Raw genomic sequence first — 16332 nt, 5'->3', positions numbered from 1 at the left:
GAAGTTCGATGTGAAGTTTAAATTGTGTGAAGTGAATCGAAGTGGTCCTGCGACGGTTTAAGCAAAACCTATTGCACATTCGAAAGTATTCGATTCTGGTATCAAAAGCGGATCTGAGCCCGAACGAGGGAGATCCATGGTCCGAGCCCAAGAGAGGGAGATCAAGTTGTGAACATTGTAGAAAAGGGGTCTGAGCCCAGACGAGGAGGACTTGTGGTCCGAACCGAAGGAGGGAGACCAGTCTTGAAATTGTGAAAGTGAAACCTTAACAAAGGAAAGTAACGTTTGTGTTTTGTTTGCTGCATCAGGCCCTCTGCATTAAGAGACTGTCATTGCGAGATAGACTGTGCTAATAAGATGGGGGAAGGAAAGCTAAGTGCTCAACTATCCTGACATATCATTTCTTTAACACTTTTCTTTTGCGTACATTGTTATCCCACACCATTCTGTATTTAGAAGTAAGGATTGGCAATAGGTTTCTTTGACAGACTGCACTAGGACTGCGTTATTATTTGATGGTCGTAGCTTGCTCCCATTAGATTTAGGTTCAGATAGGCGTTTTACCAGCCCATTAAAGTTCAATAAACACCATTGAACTGTGATCACTTGTGTCTGTCTTCACTGTTTGATACCATGCCTTCCTTACAGTACTCTAACCAGATGTTCTCCCTACTACGAATTCTGTCTCATTGCATGTACTCCGGAGGCTGCAGCATAAGAGTGACGTTTGCATATGCCAGTATTCGAAACATATTCTGGAATAAAAGTGAAATCCTATCATCACTTGGCACAGAGGTTTTCCTGGACAAGGAAACTAAACACTGCCATCTTCACGAACACTGGTATCTACCCACCCTGGCGCAAAACATCAAAAAAGGTAATCTCGCCGGAACTGACATGCATATGCAGCACAGGGTCAAGAAAAATAATATAAGGCGTGTTGAATCAGACCAAATTACGGAGATGACCCCTATTGCTCTGGAGAGAGCCCTATGCAACCTGGCAATATTTGAGCTGTCTGCACAGGCTAAAGATCCAGCTTACAATGCAGCATATGGCCATTTGCGGCAGTTCGGAGGGGAGGGGGGGGTCTAATGTTGCCTGCCATTGTGGGAGTGTGTTTTAAAGGTTTCAATGTAATATTACCGCATTTAAAAGACTGAACACAAAAAAGACCGGCCGTTTTTGTGTTGGCTTTACAATGAAGCAATATGACATCCTCCTCATCCCCCCCCAGATGGCACCTTCACCACCCTCACCCTCTCCTGCTGGTTTTTATGTTAAACGGGGGCGTTTTACCCCCCAAAACACCCCTTCCCCACCTCCCTTCCCAGCACAACACACAACAAATCCGCACACATATGCTCATAAAAACACTCACACAGACACACACACACAGACACTCACTCGTGTGCGGCAGGGGCGGACAGCTCAATTTAGAATGACCGCTCTGTGCGGACACAGAACGGTCATTCTCAATCGATCTTTTTTTGTGGTCCAGTGAAAACTATGTTTTCACTTCAGACCGTTTTAAAGTGCCATCCTGGAATACAGCTGGTTTGAGATCAAAGCTCGGGGATCCTCAATTTGGTGAATATCTATCTGATTTTGATGCTTTACTTTTTCAGGAGACTTAGGAACTCACACCAACATCTCTTCCAAATGTCCCTGGGTTCTATGTCCCAGCAACTCAGAGTAAAAAAAGGCAGAAACAGTGGACGCCTTGCCAGATATACAAAAGTCCGTCCAGGCATTGAATGCAGATCTGAACCTCTTCCTAACACAGTGTTAAAAGTCAATATTTTTGTGAAGGGCACGGAACGAGTGCTATCTATAATTAACTTCTATAATGCATCGCAGCATAGGCCTACGGGTTCAGACATAGCATTCTTGCTGAATTGTTTGGACGGCCGTATAATCGATGATCTTTCTGGTCGCTATAAGAATTTTTATAATCGTGGTGGGAGATTTCAATGTAAGGTTTGGTGATTGTCAACATTGGATGTAAATAAAGAAGCAGATATTGCATTGAAAATACCTTTGCCGATTATGTTAGATGGGCCATGAAATAGAGGAGATATGTTAATGGCGCATTTAGCAGATTGTGTATGAGATCAGTAAATGAAAGGCTATCAGCAGATACACCGGGGTGCTGTGCTTTTAGTACCACAAGGTGCAATTCAACAATTGATTATTCTTTGGTGCATGCATTAGACTGGCAGTACTTGCAGGACCTAAAAATAGAACAACGTCCTGAGAGCGATCACAACCCTATGATACTGTAGATCATTCATGGTGACAACAGCATCCACAATGCCCAGAAAACCTATGCTCAAAACAAACATACCAGCATAAGGCCTTTTAAATACGTCTTAATGGATAGAGATGCCTGCTCCTCTAAAGTTATAGCTGCATGTCTTCCTTTCATTGAGATCTGCTGCTCAAACCATAAGACACATTTTGTGCATTCACAAATATATGACAGCATTATCAATATCTGCAAATCTCATAGAACCACTACATATTGGTCAAGTAACTTACAACTAGCTACCCGGGGTGGTATAATAGGGACTGCAGAGTTATAAAGATTATAACTGTCAGCAATCTAGCAATTGAACTGAATGAAGTCACCAACGATACACCTAGAGTGTCGGGTAAAAACATCACTGTGCTGTCCTATGCCGACAACACAGTGCTGCTGGCTCGTACTCCAGCAGCACTACAGAAACCTGTAAACACCTATGTGAAATAAATGGGTGGTAGAGATTTGTCATCAATACAAAGATGTCCCAAGTCATGTGCGTCGGCAGGAAGCCCAAAAACCTGCCTCATATTTTCGCTTCTGGACTTAAGCTTCTCTGGGCGGATACATGTTCCTATTTAGGTGTGACCTTTAATAGTAGGGTAAACTGATCGTATCACATTTCCGAAGCAACACAGAAATGTGCACAGGCCTGTAGTGCACTACACAGGTTTGGCCTGGAGATGGGTGGGTTAAGCATTGATCCTGCATTTAACATCCATCAGGCTAAGCCTGTCACATCATGTGTTTATGGTGCTGAAGTTTGGAGTCAGTCTCGCATACGAACGATTCAGGTCAAGGGAAATTGACTCCTCCGAAAGGTTTTAGGGGCAACCAAGAGTACTTCAATCTACCTTCTCCATCAAGAATCAAGATTGACTATATTGGGAGATAAATGAAGATGTGTGCCCAATATTCACAAATAAATGTGCATTCGGCAGGAATAGTCAGACTTAAAATAGAAAATTAGAGTTACTTCTTCATAACCAGGGATATTGTTATCCCTTGGCTACATTGAAAAGCTTTTTGCATAGACTACTTAACAAAACCACTAAAAAGGTGTAATTTTTTGCAAAGTTTCCACTGACAAATTACATTACATTTTGAATCTTACCTATTGGATCGACCCACATTCCCATAATACTTTGTGGGATGTCTACGTTCAACTTATCCAGTGCTGGATCCACAAGTGGAATATCCTGATGAACAATCTTAGCAAGAGCTCGAGATGCAGCTTCGTTACCATCAAGGACAATTCTTAGGAGAGCTGCAGTTTCTTTCTCCGTTGGACAAACCTTTACTATTATCTTTTCTCCTTAAAAACAAGACAAAAGGAAAAGAAACTATTTAAGTGAAAACGGACCTCCTCAGTGTGTTTTTGCTTTTATGAGACACAAGTATGAAATATTTCCAAGAGCCAATTTGAAGCACTATGATTTTTTGTAGACATGGGAGAAAGGAGGACAACTACTTGTTTCCCTCGTCAAGAGGTAAGCAATATGTTCATGACTTCTGAAAGGTTTTGAATGAAAACAATCCCTTTTAAGATTTCTTCAAAATGTATCCAAGTTTAAACATTTGGTAGTTATACAATGTTATATCAAGCTCTCTCCAAAAACTCAAGAAATGTGCTAGTTGAAGGACAGCATATTGGAACATTTGATGCATGCCATTCAGTTATAGGGTTCTGTGAGGAGCCAGGAATGAAACTTGGACAGAAAGGATTCATGTTTTTGGTCAAAGGGCCTCATTACGACCCAGGCGGAGGACCATGGTGCTATTAGCACCATGGTCCATGTCGGTGCCCGCCATGGCGGAATGGGGAATTACCACCCCATTCCGAGGTTGCCGGGGCGGTAATTCCCCATGCGGCCATGGCCCTTCCCCATTCCCATTTTTGCCCTATAGGGCTCAATGGGAATGGGGAAGGCGCTAAGTACAGTGCCGCAAATTGCGGCACCGTACTTAGCACCAAGGTCCCTTTGCGGGTCCCTACTAGCCGTTAAGGTCGGGTCCCGCAAAGGGACCTCGTATTAGGCGGTAATAGGTTAACAGCGCTGCAGCCTTTTACGGCGCCGTTAACCCATTAGCGCCTAGGTCGTAATGAGGCCCAAAGACTTTTATTAACGAAATACAATTATTCTAAGAGGTGTTTCCCTACCTAAATCAAAAACAAAGGGTTTGTCAAAAAAGTCAGAATGTCCAAAGCTAAAGTGTTCCATGCCCAAAGTAGTATTCTGGCCATCACATTCTTATAAACTAAACTCTAAACTGCAAAGGGTAATGTCTTTGGCATTGAGTGGTTCATGAATGTTCAAAAAGGAAAATTCATAACTCCAACATAAAAATTACAACACAGGATAGAGTTCCTTATTCCAAAGGGTTTTCCCTTGCCCTGGATTTCTCTTCCCTTGGTTGCTTATTCAACAATATCAGTTCCTTGGGTTTCTCCTGATCAAATGTACAAAACAACTTGACTTTCTCTCTCCGTCTTGTTAGGAGACCTGGTGTACACTCCTGCCAGGTTTCCCCTCCTCTTCTTGTGATCAACACAACCTTTTTGCTATTCCTGGTTTGCTTTTCTCAGGACCTCTTTGATTCATGTATTCCTTATACAATGTTCACTTTGTCATTGCCTGGTGTACTTTTCCTACCAGGGCGTCCTTCTATACATGTATGAACCCAGTCAGTGTTCAGTGTCACCTGCAGCCCCTCTTTGACATGGGGCTCTTAGCAGACTCCATTCGGGACCTAAGTTGCTGTGGGCGGCACCTTGGGCTGCCATGCTGGAAGCTCTCGATGGTGGTAACCAATGTCGGCGGGTCAGACCTCTGGCGCTGCATGTGATCCAGGGTAAATCTGATTGAATGGTCTATGGTCTCAGCTGTGGCAGAGGCAATCTGCTTGCCCTCATGCACTCTTTGGCAAGGATGAGCGGGCAGCAGTGGCATGGCCTCGAGACTTGGCACTCCTGCGGCTGGAGGCCTGTGTGCATTCCCGCATGAGTCTCATCTATTCCAGCTGCTGGCGTGCTATTACAGAGAGTCCACTGCGGAAATCCTCAATTGCACGCAGGCGTGCATCAAGGGAACGGTTGCTGGGCAGTGGATGGGGGCTGTGTGGTGTCATGGGGACGTAACACGCAGACAGGTAGGATGTGTTGTTGTCTGCCTCCTCCTACTCATCAGTGGTGACCCGCCACAATGGCCTGGTGGCTGCTCTGCTCGTGCTGGTGTGGAGGGCACATGAGGGACAGTGGGGCCACTGACCACAGAGATGGTGATGGCAGAAGCCACATGCATTGCTGCTGATGTGCCACTGTTAATGGTGGCGATGGAGTTGACACAGCTGGAGGTAGCGGGGCAGATGGTGGCTGTGATGGTCCAGCAGCCTGGGCTTGCTGGTAAGTCGTGTGGCCTTTGCAGGTCTACCTGCAGCTACTGAGCCTGATGTTGACGGTCAAGACAGGTCACTGCCGGAGGACTGTGTGCTGGTTGGGAAGAGATGAGCATGCTGTTAGTCTTCTGGGAGTCATGTCTGTGGACTTGCATTACATTCATGCTGCATTGTGAGTGTGTCCTGCTCTTGTTGAGCAGCTTCTTTGGTCTGATGGCTCCGGTGTTTGCTTTGTGAAGGCATCATGAAGTACGACACAGACAACAGATTCAATACTAACAGAAATACTTTTATTAACTTAAATGTCAGTATGGTGTAAGGCCTAACTTGTCGTGTGCTAAGGTGGGATTTCCCTACCTAAAGAAACTAAGGATAGTCTGTATCAGTAAACTCAACTTAAAAGTATGTCTGTGTCCAAGGCCCATGCTTGCCCTCACACCTAAAGCAAACCAATGAGTAGGGATGTCAACCAAAAACCGAACAGTGTTCCAAAAGTAAAGTTCTGAGCTATTTCCAGCTCAGGGCTTTTTCTTCAGCTCCCCTTCCCCAAGTACAAACAAGTTCACAACAGTTTCCAAAATACCTTCTCTTGGACTCAAGGTAATACAGTTCCACACCTTTCTCGGGGTTCCCTTCCCCAAGATCACAAAAGAAATGGTCTTGAGGCTCCTTCCTCAAGGTAATTTCCAACAATTCTGCATAGCCCAGGGTTTCATTCCCCAAAGTTTAAATGCAACAATGGTAGTTTTACTTCTTGACACTTTGCATATTTATCTTTACCTTTTCCAACACGTTGGGGTTCTCTGGTCTGTGCGCAGTTGTCAAACCACACAGTCCACCCATCACAGGTCGCGCAACCAGAAACCCTTAGTTCTTCTGCTCACACATAGGCTCCTAAGTGGAGGAGCCTCTGTGTTCGAGTTGCCTTAACTTGGCTTCCTTGTGTCAGCCTTTTAGGTTTTCCATAGAGTACCACATATCTCTGAGCCAATCCTTGGCATCCTTGTTCTGTACACATTCAATGTCTCATTGTATTTCAGGGTCTCATTCACACTTCACTTTTGGTGACGCTTTTTCCCCCTTTGTGCTTAGCTTCTTTCAAGTATGTAGGTTACTGTCCTTTAAGCATAATTTTAGGGTTCAATCAGTTTGCTATTCAACAAACAAGTGTTTTCTCAGACTTGACTTCGACTCTGTGGTCAGAGTTCTTAATTCGACTTGATTTGCTGCTTTATTTCAGTTCGTTATTCCATATTGGCAATTACTGTGCCTCGTGCAACTTGCTTGACTTGCATTCACTTAATTTCACAGATTCATCTGTAAATGAAGCATTTATTCCTTCGGTGCTGCTCTACGCTTTTGCAGCCTTCACAGCGCGCCCAGTCTCTGAGTGGCTTTCTCAGCACTCACCAGTCATCGGCTTCCTCCTATGGTGGCTCTCGCTGCTTTTCTCCTCTGCTCCAGTTGTTGCTTCTGTTTCCGTGAGCCCCGCTTGCCTGTGTACTGGAGCTCGGCTGGCGCAGGCGGCTCCTCTGCTTCTGTGAGGACAGACACAGCATCCTCTTCGCTCTGAATTAGTCGCAGCTCTGTTTGCTCCCACTTCGCATTGGAGGCTCCCCACGGCTTGGGGATGTCGGTCGGCGTCTCAGCTGCACCTCGGGTCCCACCACAGCTGCCTCCAGTTTTACGGGGTTTCCTGCTGCTCTCTGCCTCGACATCACGTCTTGGTTTGCAGGTGTGTACCATTGTCTTGACTTTGATTAAGAGGACATGCCTGACCCCCATAGCTTTTAGCAGGCCTCTTCCTCGTCCCAGTGTTTTTTTTTTTTTTTTTAATTTATTTTTATTCAAATTTCAAAGCCAAACAAAACACACATTTCAACTGTTTCAATATACAAAAAAAACATCATTGTGCCATTCAGTTTCCATTAGAACTCCCCAAATCACCCCCCCCTTAAACTAGAGCCAAATCTCCCATGTCTTCTACTTGAGCGTTATCGGGTAGTACAGCACTTAAACGATCATTGCCCGACTCTTCTGTTTCGTTGTTAACCTGGCAGGAATTAGCCATAGAGGTCACCAGTTGCCGCCAGGCCAGCAGGGGCCCCACTTCTTCCTCGCCCCCCCTGGTAACCGCTTCAAACCAGACTGCAGATTCAGCTTCCGCCCATTTCAGGAGATCTGCCCACCATAGCTCCACCCTAGGTCGATGGGCCGCCTTCCAGCCCATTGCAATCCTACGCTTGGCCAGAACATAGGCCAGGTCCTTCATCTTGCTTATGTGTTTGGAGTGTCTGGGTCTGGTAAAAAGCCCTAGCATGCATGACCAAGCCGATTCCACATCCAGCACCACTCCCCCGCCAGCCAGCTTCGTTTTGACCTCATACCAGAACCTGAGCACTTCCGGGCAAGCCCAGAACATATGTAGCAGCCCTGCATTCACCTCCCCACACCTGGGGCATTGCTGCGTGGCTAGTCCCCCAAACCTTGCAATCTTCCCGGGGGTCAGGTAGGCCCTGTGAGTAACGTACAGCTGGAGCTGTTGGAATCTAGCATTTCGGGACACCTTTTTATGGTATCTCTGTGCCCACTCCCATTGCCCATCTGTCATAGGTCCTCCCACCTCCTCTTCCCAATCCTGTCTTAGTTGGAGCAACTCCTTCCCCGCCCTCACCCGTAGGAGTTCATATATTCTCGAGATTTCGTGCCCGCCCTCTGACACATCATACATAGTTTCCAGGGAGGCCTCAGGGTCCTCCGCTAGCACTGTCTCGGGCCATCTTTCTCTAGTCTTTTTAACAAGCCTAGCGTGAGTTATATATTGGCCTTCATGCACCCCCGTCTCTTCCCGCAATCTCTGGAAGTCTAGTGCCTCGCCATCCTGCCATATGTCTCCGAGGGTGGCCAGGCCTACTTGCTCCCAGTATCTCCGGACTGCTTCGAATAGCTGAGAGTCGTTCCCGCACAGAGCCACCAATGGGGCCTGCTGGGAGTACGGCTCCTGATCTCCCATCATCCTCCAAGTCCTTTGCCAGATCTCCCAGCCCAGCCTCAACAGCCGTCCCTTGCCCACCATTTTATCTCTACGCAACCACACCACTTCTTGCAGGAAGTATGGAGCTGAATCTCCATGCAGGAGCCGCACCTCCGCCGAGTCTTCTGCTGAAAGCCACCTAGCCACATACAGCAGCTGCCCTGCCAGGTAGTAGAACTCAAAATTTGGCAGGCCTATGCCCCCCTTGTCATACGGGTTCTGGAGCTTCCACAGGGCCACCCTGTTCCTGGAGTTACCCCATAGAAAGCCCCTGCACATGCCATGTAATTTTACGAATAGGCTTCTTGGTATCAAAAACGGGACGTTCACAAAAAAGTGCAAAAGTCTAGGCAAGACCACCATCTTAAGCAAAGCCGCTCTCCCTATCATGGTCAGAGGCAATCTGGCCCAGAACACCATGCTATTCTTAATCCCTTCTAACGCTCTTTCCGTATTATGTTTGTGTTCTGCTTCTATTTTGTGGTAGATATTTAATCCCAGATACCTGAATGTCTCCGTCTGCCATGGAATCGGTAGGATAGGTAACCTCTGCAACGGGACACTCCTGTATCTGCCCAGAGGAAAGAGGCTGGACTTTTTGAGATTCACCGATATACCAGAAAGGGCAGCATATCGTTCCATTACCTCTAACACGTACTGCAGATTTTCTTCCGGATAACGCAAATAGAGAAGCATGTCATCTGCATATAGTGATATCAGGTGCCTACCGCTACCCGTGCTTATGCCCACCTCCCCATATTGATGACGCAGGTATATTGCCAACGGCTCTAATGCTAGTATATATAGCATGGGCGACCAGGGGCACCCCTGTCTGGTCCCTCTACTAAGTTGCCAGGTGTCTGAGATTGTGGACCCCGTTTTGACTCTCGCCAGCGGGGCGCTATAGAGCAGCTGGACCCACCTGAGGTACCCAGGTCCTATTCCATATCCCTTCAGAGCCGCCTTCAACCAGGGCCATCTTACCGAATCAAAAGCTTTAACCGCGTCTAGTGACACTATGGCTAGCTCGCCCGAATCCCCTTCAGTTTGGTCAATAACATGGTGTAGCCTCCTGTGGTTATCTGTAATGTTTCTGCCCGGGACGTAACCCGTCTGGTCTGGGTGTATCAGCTTCCCTATCACCCTCTTCAACCTGTTGGCCAGCACCGCAGTGAGTATTTTGCTGTCCTGGTTGAGCATGGACAATGGTCTATAGGACCCGCACTCCTCGGCCGGCTTACCCGGTTTCAAGAGTGGGATGATCACGGCCTCGCGGAGGGACAATGGGAGTTCCCCCTGTTCGTAGGCCTCGTTGAAAGTGGCAAGCAGTGGTTGGATTAGCTCCTGCATATATGTTTTGTAGAACTCACTAGGCAGTCCGTCTGAACCAGGTGCCTTGCATGTGGGCAGGTTCTGGATCACCACCTCCAGCTCATCTGAGGTGACAGGTGCATCTAATTCTGCGCATTCTAGGTCATCTAGGGTGGGCAACTCGATGTCCTCCAGTGTGTCAAGTATCTCTTGGCTCATATCTTCCCCTGTGTCCTTGTACAGGTGTCTATAAAACTTATGAAACTGCTTGTTTATCTCCTCTTGGGTGTTGCACATGCAACCTCCCTCATCCTTGACCTCACTGATCACCGAGCGGGTGGTCTCACTCTTATACAGCCAGGCTAGCAATCTGCCCGGCTTGTCGCCCCCTGCATGTATCCTCTCTGTATATTTCCTGTAATTAAGTCTGCACAGCCTGTCCCAGAGTTCACTGCAGGTAGCCTGTAATTCTTTTATCCTAGTTCTGTTGTCGTGGGCGGCGTTTTCATAACACGCGAGCTCCTCTAGCTCCCTTTCCGCTGCTTGGAGTTCCCTTTCTACACCCCCCTGGAGCCCTTTAGCCTTAGAAATGGCCGCCCCGCGCACCACCACCTTGAACGCTTCCCACAGGGTGCCCACAGAACGCACACTACCCGTGTTTATATCAAAATATTCTTTGATGGCGTCCCGTAGGCCCTCCCGGAACCCCTGGTCCTGCAACGCCTCGGTCCTGAGCCTCCATGTTGGGATCCGCGGTCTTGGGGGTTGGTGTCTCCACTCCACTACCAGGGGCGAGTGGTCAGACAATACTCGGGCCCTATATTCCGCTCCCACTATGTCTCCCGCTATCTTGGCCGTTACAAATATATAATCTAGCCTGGTGTGCAAGTTATGTGGTGCTGCGTAGTGTGAATATTGCCTATCTTCTGGGTGCAACCTCCTCCATACATCCTCTAGGCTTAGGTCTTTCAATAATGTTCCCAGCGCTCTGGCCGCCGGCGCCGTTTTTCCCGCCCTGTCCTTTGATCTGTCCATCCTGGGATTCAGAGTACAATTAAAGTCCCCCCCCCACACTACCGTATCCCCTGCCAGGGGCCCTAGTTTACTGTAAAGAGTCCTAAAGTAAGCTGCCGTATCATTGTTAGGGGCATACACGTTTACAATGTGCACTTTCCTGTTTTCCAAGAGGCCCGTGACCACTACCATCCTACCCTCCGGGTCTGCCGTGGAGCCAAGCACCTGGAACGGCACATGCGGCGCCACCCACGTGATGACCCCTCTAGCATACGCCGAATATGCAGCCCCTACCACAGTGCCCTTCCATTTCTTCTTAACCACCTCCTGCTTCTCCCTAGTAAGATGCGTCTCCTGTAGCAGGGCTATATCTATGCGCATTCTCTTTAAATACAGCATTACTTTATTTCGTTTCAGGTAGCTGTTGAGGCCCCGTACATTCCAGGTCACAACTCTGAGATTACCCGACGCCATCTGTTCGGGCCGTTCCCATCCCAACCTTTCTCCCGATGCTCCCTCTACTAATCAATTTTCCGGCTCTTTCCCGACAAGTTACAAACAAAGTCCCCCTTCCCCATCTCCCATATCCACCCCACAGCACACAACTCCCTCCCTCCCCCCTCCCTACCAACCCCCAACAGTTGCCCAGCTCCATCCCTGGATCTCAGGCCTACCCACTTCTGGACCTGTCCCGTATCCGAGAACAAGGACCCCGTAGGGCGTCACCGATCTAACGGTGACTTAACTAAATGAACTATTATTGGGGTCTGAGGGCGCTTCCTAGGAGCTCTGTCATCTATGTTAGGAGAGGTGCGTCCAATTGGACCCGCCGGCGGATACCATAGCCCCCCTCCTACAAGCTCAATATCATTCTATATTCCAGTCCCAGTGTCATAACTATGGCACTTAGGGTGCTCTTGTGACGTGCTACTTATCTTCGGCCGCATCCGTCTGGGCATCCTGTTCTTGAGGTCGGCCCTGCAAATCCAGCCAATCCATCGCCTCATTAGGAGTATCGAAGAAAAGGGATTTGTTCTTGTAAAACACCTTCAACCTGGCGGGATAGAGCAACATGTAGCGGTGGCCTGCTTCTCTAAGCCTCCTCTTTACCGCTCCGAAGTTCATTCGATTCCGCTGCACTAGGAGCGTGTAGTCCGGGTACGCCGTTATTTTCGCTGACCCCCTTTCTATAGTACCTCCTTTCCGGAAAAATTCAAGAATCTTTTCGCGGTCACGATAATTCAAGATCTTTGCAATCAGCGGCCGCGGGGGGGCTCCCGGGGCCGGTCTCCTGGTCAGGGCCCTGTGTGCCCTTTCTACCGCGAACCCCTGAGTCAGCTCCCCGCCAGTAATCTCCTGCAAGAGCATGGTTTCGACGTATTCTGTGGGGTTCGGTCCTTCAACTCCTTCCGGTACGCCCACTATACGGATGTTGTTACGTCTGGCGCGCCCTTCCGCTTGTTCCGCTCTATCCTCCAGGTTGCCAACTCGCTGCACTAGAGCATGCAGCTCCTTAGCATGTGCGACACATGCCTCCGTGTTCGGGGTCATCTCCTCTTCCAGTGCCCCAGTGCGCTCTGCGATCGTTCGCACATCCTGTCTCAGTAGGTTCACCTCTTCCTGGACCGCTCCGATCTTGAGGTCCAAGCCCTCCTGCAGCTCTTTCATGGCTAGGCCCAGCTTCGTTTCCCAGGCCACCTTCAAGTCAGCAATTGCTGCCAGTACCTCCTGGATTGTGCCCGGGGGGTCCCCCGCCGCCGCAGGGGTCTCTTTACCCTTGCCCCCCTCCGCGCTCGGGGGCGACTTGGCGTAGGCCTCCATCGTGGGTTGTTTATTCCGGGGTCTCACCACTTTGGTGGACATCCTGTCGCGTCAGTTGACGGTGCTGCTCCTCACTCCACTGTTCGCGTGGTCGCTGACCACCCTCCGCTGTTTTAAGCCTGCGCTCGCCTGCAGCATACGCCCCGAGTGGGCTGTGTCCTCCCACGTGCTCGCGCACCCCTGGCGTCAGGTTACTGGATTCTGTTGTGTATGGTCCGCAAACAGCTCTCCACGGTGTCTTGTTGCTTCAAGTTCACAGTCCCAAAGTCATGCGTCTTGCGGGGTGGTCTCCACTGCGGGGCTTCTGTTCTAATATTCCGGGGGGGGCCCCTCCTGGGTGCAAGGGGCTTGCAAAATGGTCCAAATCAGCCCGTTCAAGAAGCTCGTGCCACCCCCTCCACGTGCGGGCACAGTGCCAAGTCCATTGCACACTTGACTTGGGCCCTTTCTCAGCCCAGCCTCCCTTACTCCTAATGTTTCCAGGGGGGGGCCCAACACATCCCCCGGTGCTCGTATGCGCCCTTCTGTTAGGCGACCTAGTTCAAAGGCCCACGGGGGCACCCGGAAGACCCGCAGCCCTCCGTTGGCAGTTCCCACAGTGTTCCGTTTCTCCTCGAACGGACACACTGTGTTAGGCGACCAGCGGCAACAGTGCGCAGGATCCGCAGCGTCTTTGTTGCCAACGAGGACCACGTCGGCTTTCTCCTTCACGCTGCAACAATGAATCTCCACTGCCCGCAGCCCGCGAATCCGTCTCGCCCGCGGCCCCCACAGTGCTCACTCCTAGCACTCCTGCTCCGCTCCACGATCTGTCCTCGAGCGGCGAACGTAAAGTTCGTTACGAGGGTCTCACAGGTCACCAGCCCAAGACCGCAGCGGCTCCCTCGCGGCTCCCGTCTTCTTCATTGTGCTGGCCGCCATTTTGCCTGTGTCTTCGGTCCGGGGCCTGCTGCAGCTCGACGAGGGTAACTCGAATTCCGAGCATTACCCATGCGCCACACCTTCAGCGAACGTCACCGCAATGTTGCACAGCGTCTTTGTTGCCAGCGAGGACCGCGTTGGCTTCCTCCTTCACGCGGCAACAATGTATCACAACTGCCCGCATCCCTCGAGTTTCGTCCGCGGCCCCCACAGTGCACACTCCTAGCACTCCTGCTCCGCTCCTTGATTTGTCCTCGAGCGGCGAACGTAAAGTTCGTTACGGGGGTTTCACAGGTCACAAGCCCAAGACCGCAGCAGCTCCCTCGCGGCTCCCATCTTCTTCTTTGTGCTGGCCGCCATTTTGTCTGTGACTTCGGTCCGAGACCCACTGCAACTCGGCGGGGGTAACTCGAGCTCCGAGCATTTCCCACGCGCCAAACCTTCAGCGAATGTTGCCGCAATGTTCGTACACGTGTGTATAATTTTGTAGCCCCGGCTGGTCCCTGCACGCGCTCCGTCTCCTCAGGATCAATATCGGATCTGCAGAGCTCCGCGAAGGCACAGCCTCCTACGTGGCCATCCAAGCCACGCCCCCCTCCTCGTCCCAGTGTTAAAGTGGAAATGGGAGTTGTTAGTGGTCATTAATCTTAGTCGCCTCTTCCTCGTCACAGTACTGTTAAAGGACAAAGGTGGGGAAATGAAGGGTGATTATTTGTAATAGCCCACAAAGGTTTGGTGGAGGTTGGGTTGACTTTCTAAAGTGAAAGAGGGATACCATGTCGCGCCTGCAGGTACCTCACTCCCAATCCCCAAGCACCCTTCACCCAAGTGATCCCCCTTCGCTTGCCCACCCCACAGGTCTGGCCAACTGCACAGAGGATCCCAGGCAGTAGGCGTGAGAATACCCTGAGGTTTCTCACAGCTTCTATATGTGGGTGGTGGGAGTGCACATTGACTGTTGGTCTGCCAAGGTAGCTGCTTGTTGTGTGTGCAGTGGGCCCATTATTCCTGTCCTGTTCTCCCTTGGCACACATGGGCACTCATCAGGTATCCATGTTTGGGGCTGTGCATTTTGGCAACAATGCTTGTGCATGGCTGCCTCTACCGGCATGTGTGTGTCATCTTGTCATTTGCTGTGACTGACACGTGTAGGACCTGTTCCCTTGTCCATTAGATGTTTCTCTGCCTGGGGATACATGTATTTGGACTCAACATTTGCATTTACATGGGGTTTGTTGTACTTCCCACCATCACCTTGAGTCCCAGCTCTAGTCTCTGCTGTCCTGACTCCCTCTATTTCCTCTATGTGCAGGATGGGGCTGCACCTCTCCTCCCAGGCCATGAGGTTGAGAGATGCCACTGTCTCTCCTTCTGTGGCAGCAGATTCCTCCCTCTGTGTCGAGATGAGGTTGCAGACCCTCAGGTGCAGGTCATCCCACCGCTTATGGCAGTCCCTCTGCGTGCAGGGGGCAATCCCCATGGCCGTGAACCTTTCTGTCACTTCCATCCAGATGGCTGTCTTCCTCTTCTGGCCAGCCCAAAAGAGTGTCTCAGCATGCTGTACCAAAGTGTTTACTGGTACAGTCAGCACCGCCTCAGAGTACTTCGGTTTCTGGAGGCGGACGTCATGGACTTGTGCCTTTTTGCTCCCAGACATGTTTCCAGGCTTCAGTCACTGTGGATGGCAGCAGGAAATGGGAGATTCAAAGTGGATTGACTTTCAATGATGGCCGCCACCGAGCTTCCCAATCCGGCGGTGATGCTAATTCCGGCGCAGGTAATTCCAGCAGTTTCGCTGCCAGTATCGATATTACTGGCACATTTCTGCTGGAAATACTGGCGGATTGATGGCAACGCCAATATTACTATTTTTGGCGGTCGCCCTGCCGGAGATGGTTATACTGGCATGATAGTGTTACCAGAGTTTTACCGGCGAACTCGTTATGACCCCAAAAGTATAATTCAAAGACATTTTGGTTGTTGGCGTTCTTCATATTTTTATGTTATTGCTAGCAATGATCTCTGCTTCAATGCCAGCAAGACTGAGATCATTCCCATTGGGACCCCTGCTCCCTCTTTTTTCTGCTCACTCTGGCCATCCTCTATGGGCTCTCCCCCCGTTCCTTCTTCTGAAACCAGAAACCTTGGAGTCATCTTTGACTCCTCTCTCTCTCCTTCCTCCCTCACACTCAGGACACTACCAAGAAGTCCCACTTTCAACTCTTCCTTCTCAAAGGATTTCTCCCTTTTTTCACTTTCCCCCAGAAGCTCGAGGTTACTCGAGCCCTGGTTCTCTCTAGGCTTGACTACTGCAATAGCCTTCTCCTGAATCTACCTTCTTCCACTTTACGACCCCTCCAGCGAGTCCAGAATATGGCAGCAAGATTTATCCTTGGCCTTAAGCCCAGGGACCACATCTCTCCTGCCCTAAAAACTGTTCACTAGCTCCCAGTTGCGGCACAGATTTAATTAAAATCCCTCTGCATCATCCACAAGGCTGAATGGGGCCTGGGACCACCACGCTATCTGCAAC

General features: G+C 49.8%; 1 protein-coding gene across 2 annotated transcripts in view; it reads right to left on the bottom strand.

Moving 5' to 3' along the window:
- The window catches only part of INPP1 (inositol polyphosphate-1-phosphatase), a 306706-nt gene that overhangs the window by 57603 nt on the left and 232771 nt on the right, over positions 1–16332 (bottom strand). For both annotated transcript variants that reach the window (XM_069615667.1, XM_069615666.1), the window contains exon 4: positions 3417–3617. In XM_069615667.1, coding sequence (XP_069471768.1) covers positions 3417–3617 — 201 coding nt within the window. The remainder of the gene's footprint in view (positions 1–3416; positions 3618–16332) is intronic.

This window comes from Ambystoma mexicanum, chromosome 9 (genome assembly GCF_040938575.1).
Source record: "Ambystoma mexicanum isolate Mex_15411 chromosome 9, UKY_AmexF1_1, whole genome shotgun sequence".
In the NCBI taxonomy this organism is placed as follows: domain Eukaryota; kingdom Metazoa; phylum Chordata; class Amphibia; order Caudata; family Ambystomatidae; genus Ambystoma; species Ambystoma mexicanum.
Note: the sequence above shows the minus strand (reverse complement) of the source record. Positions and strands in the feature narration are given on the sequence as shown.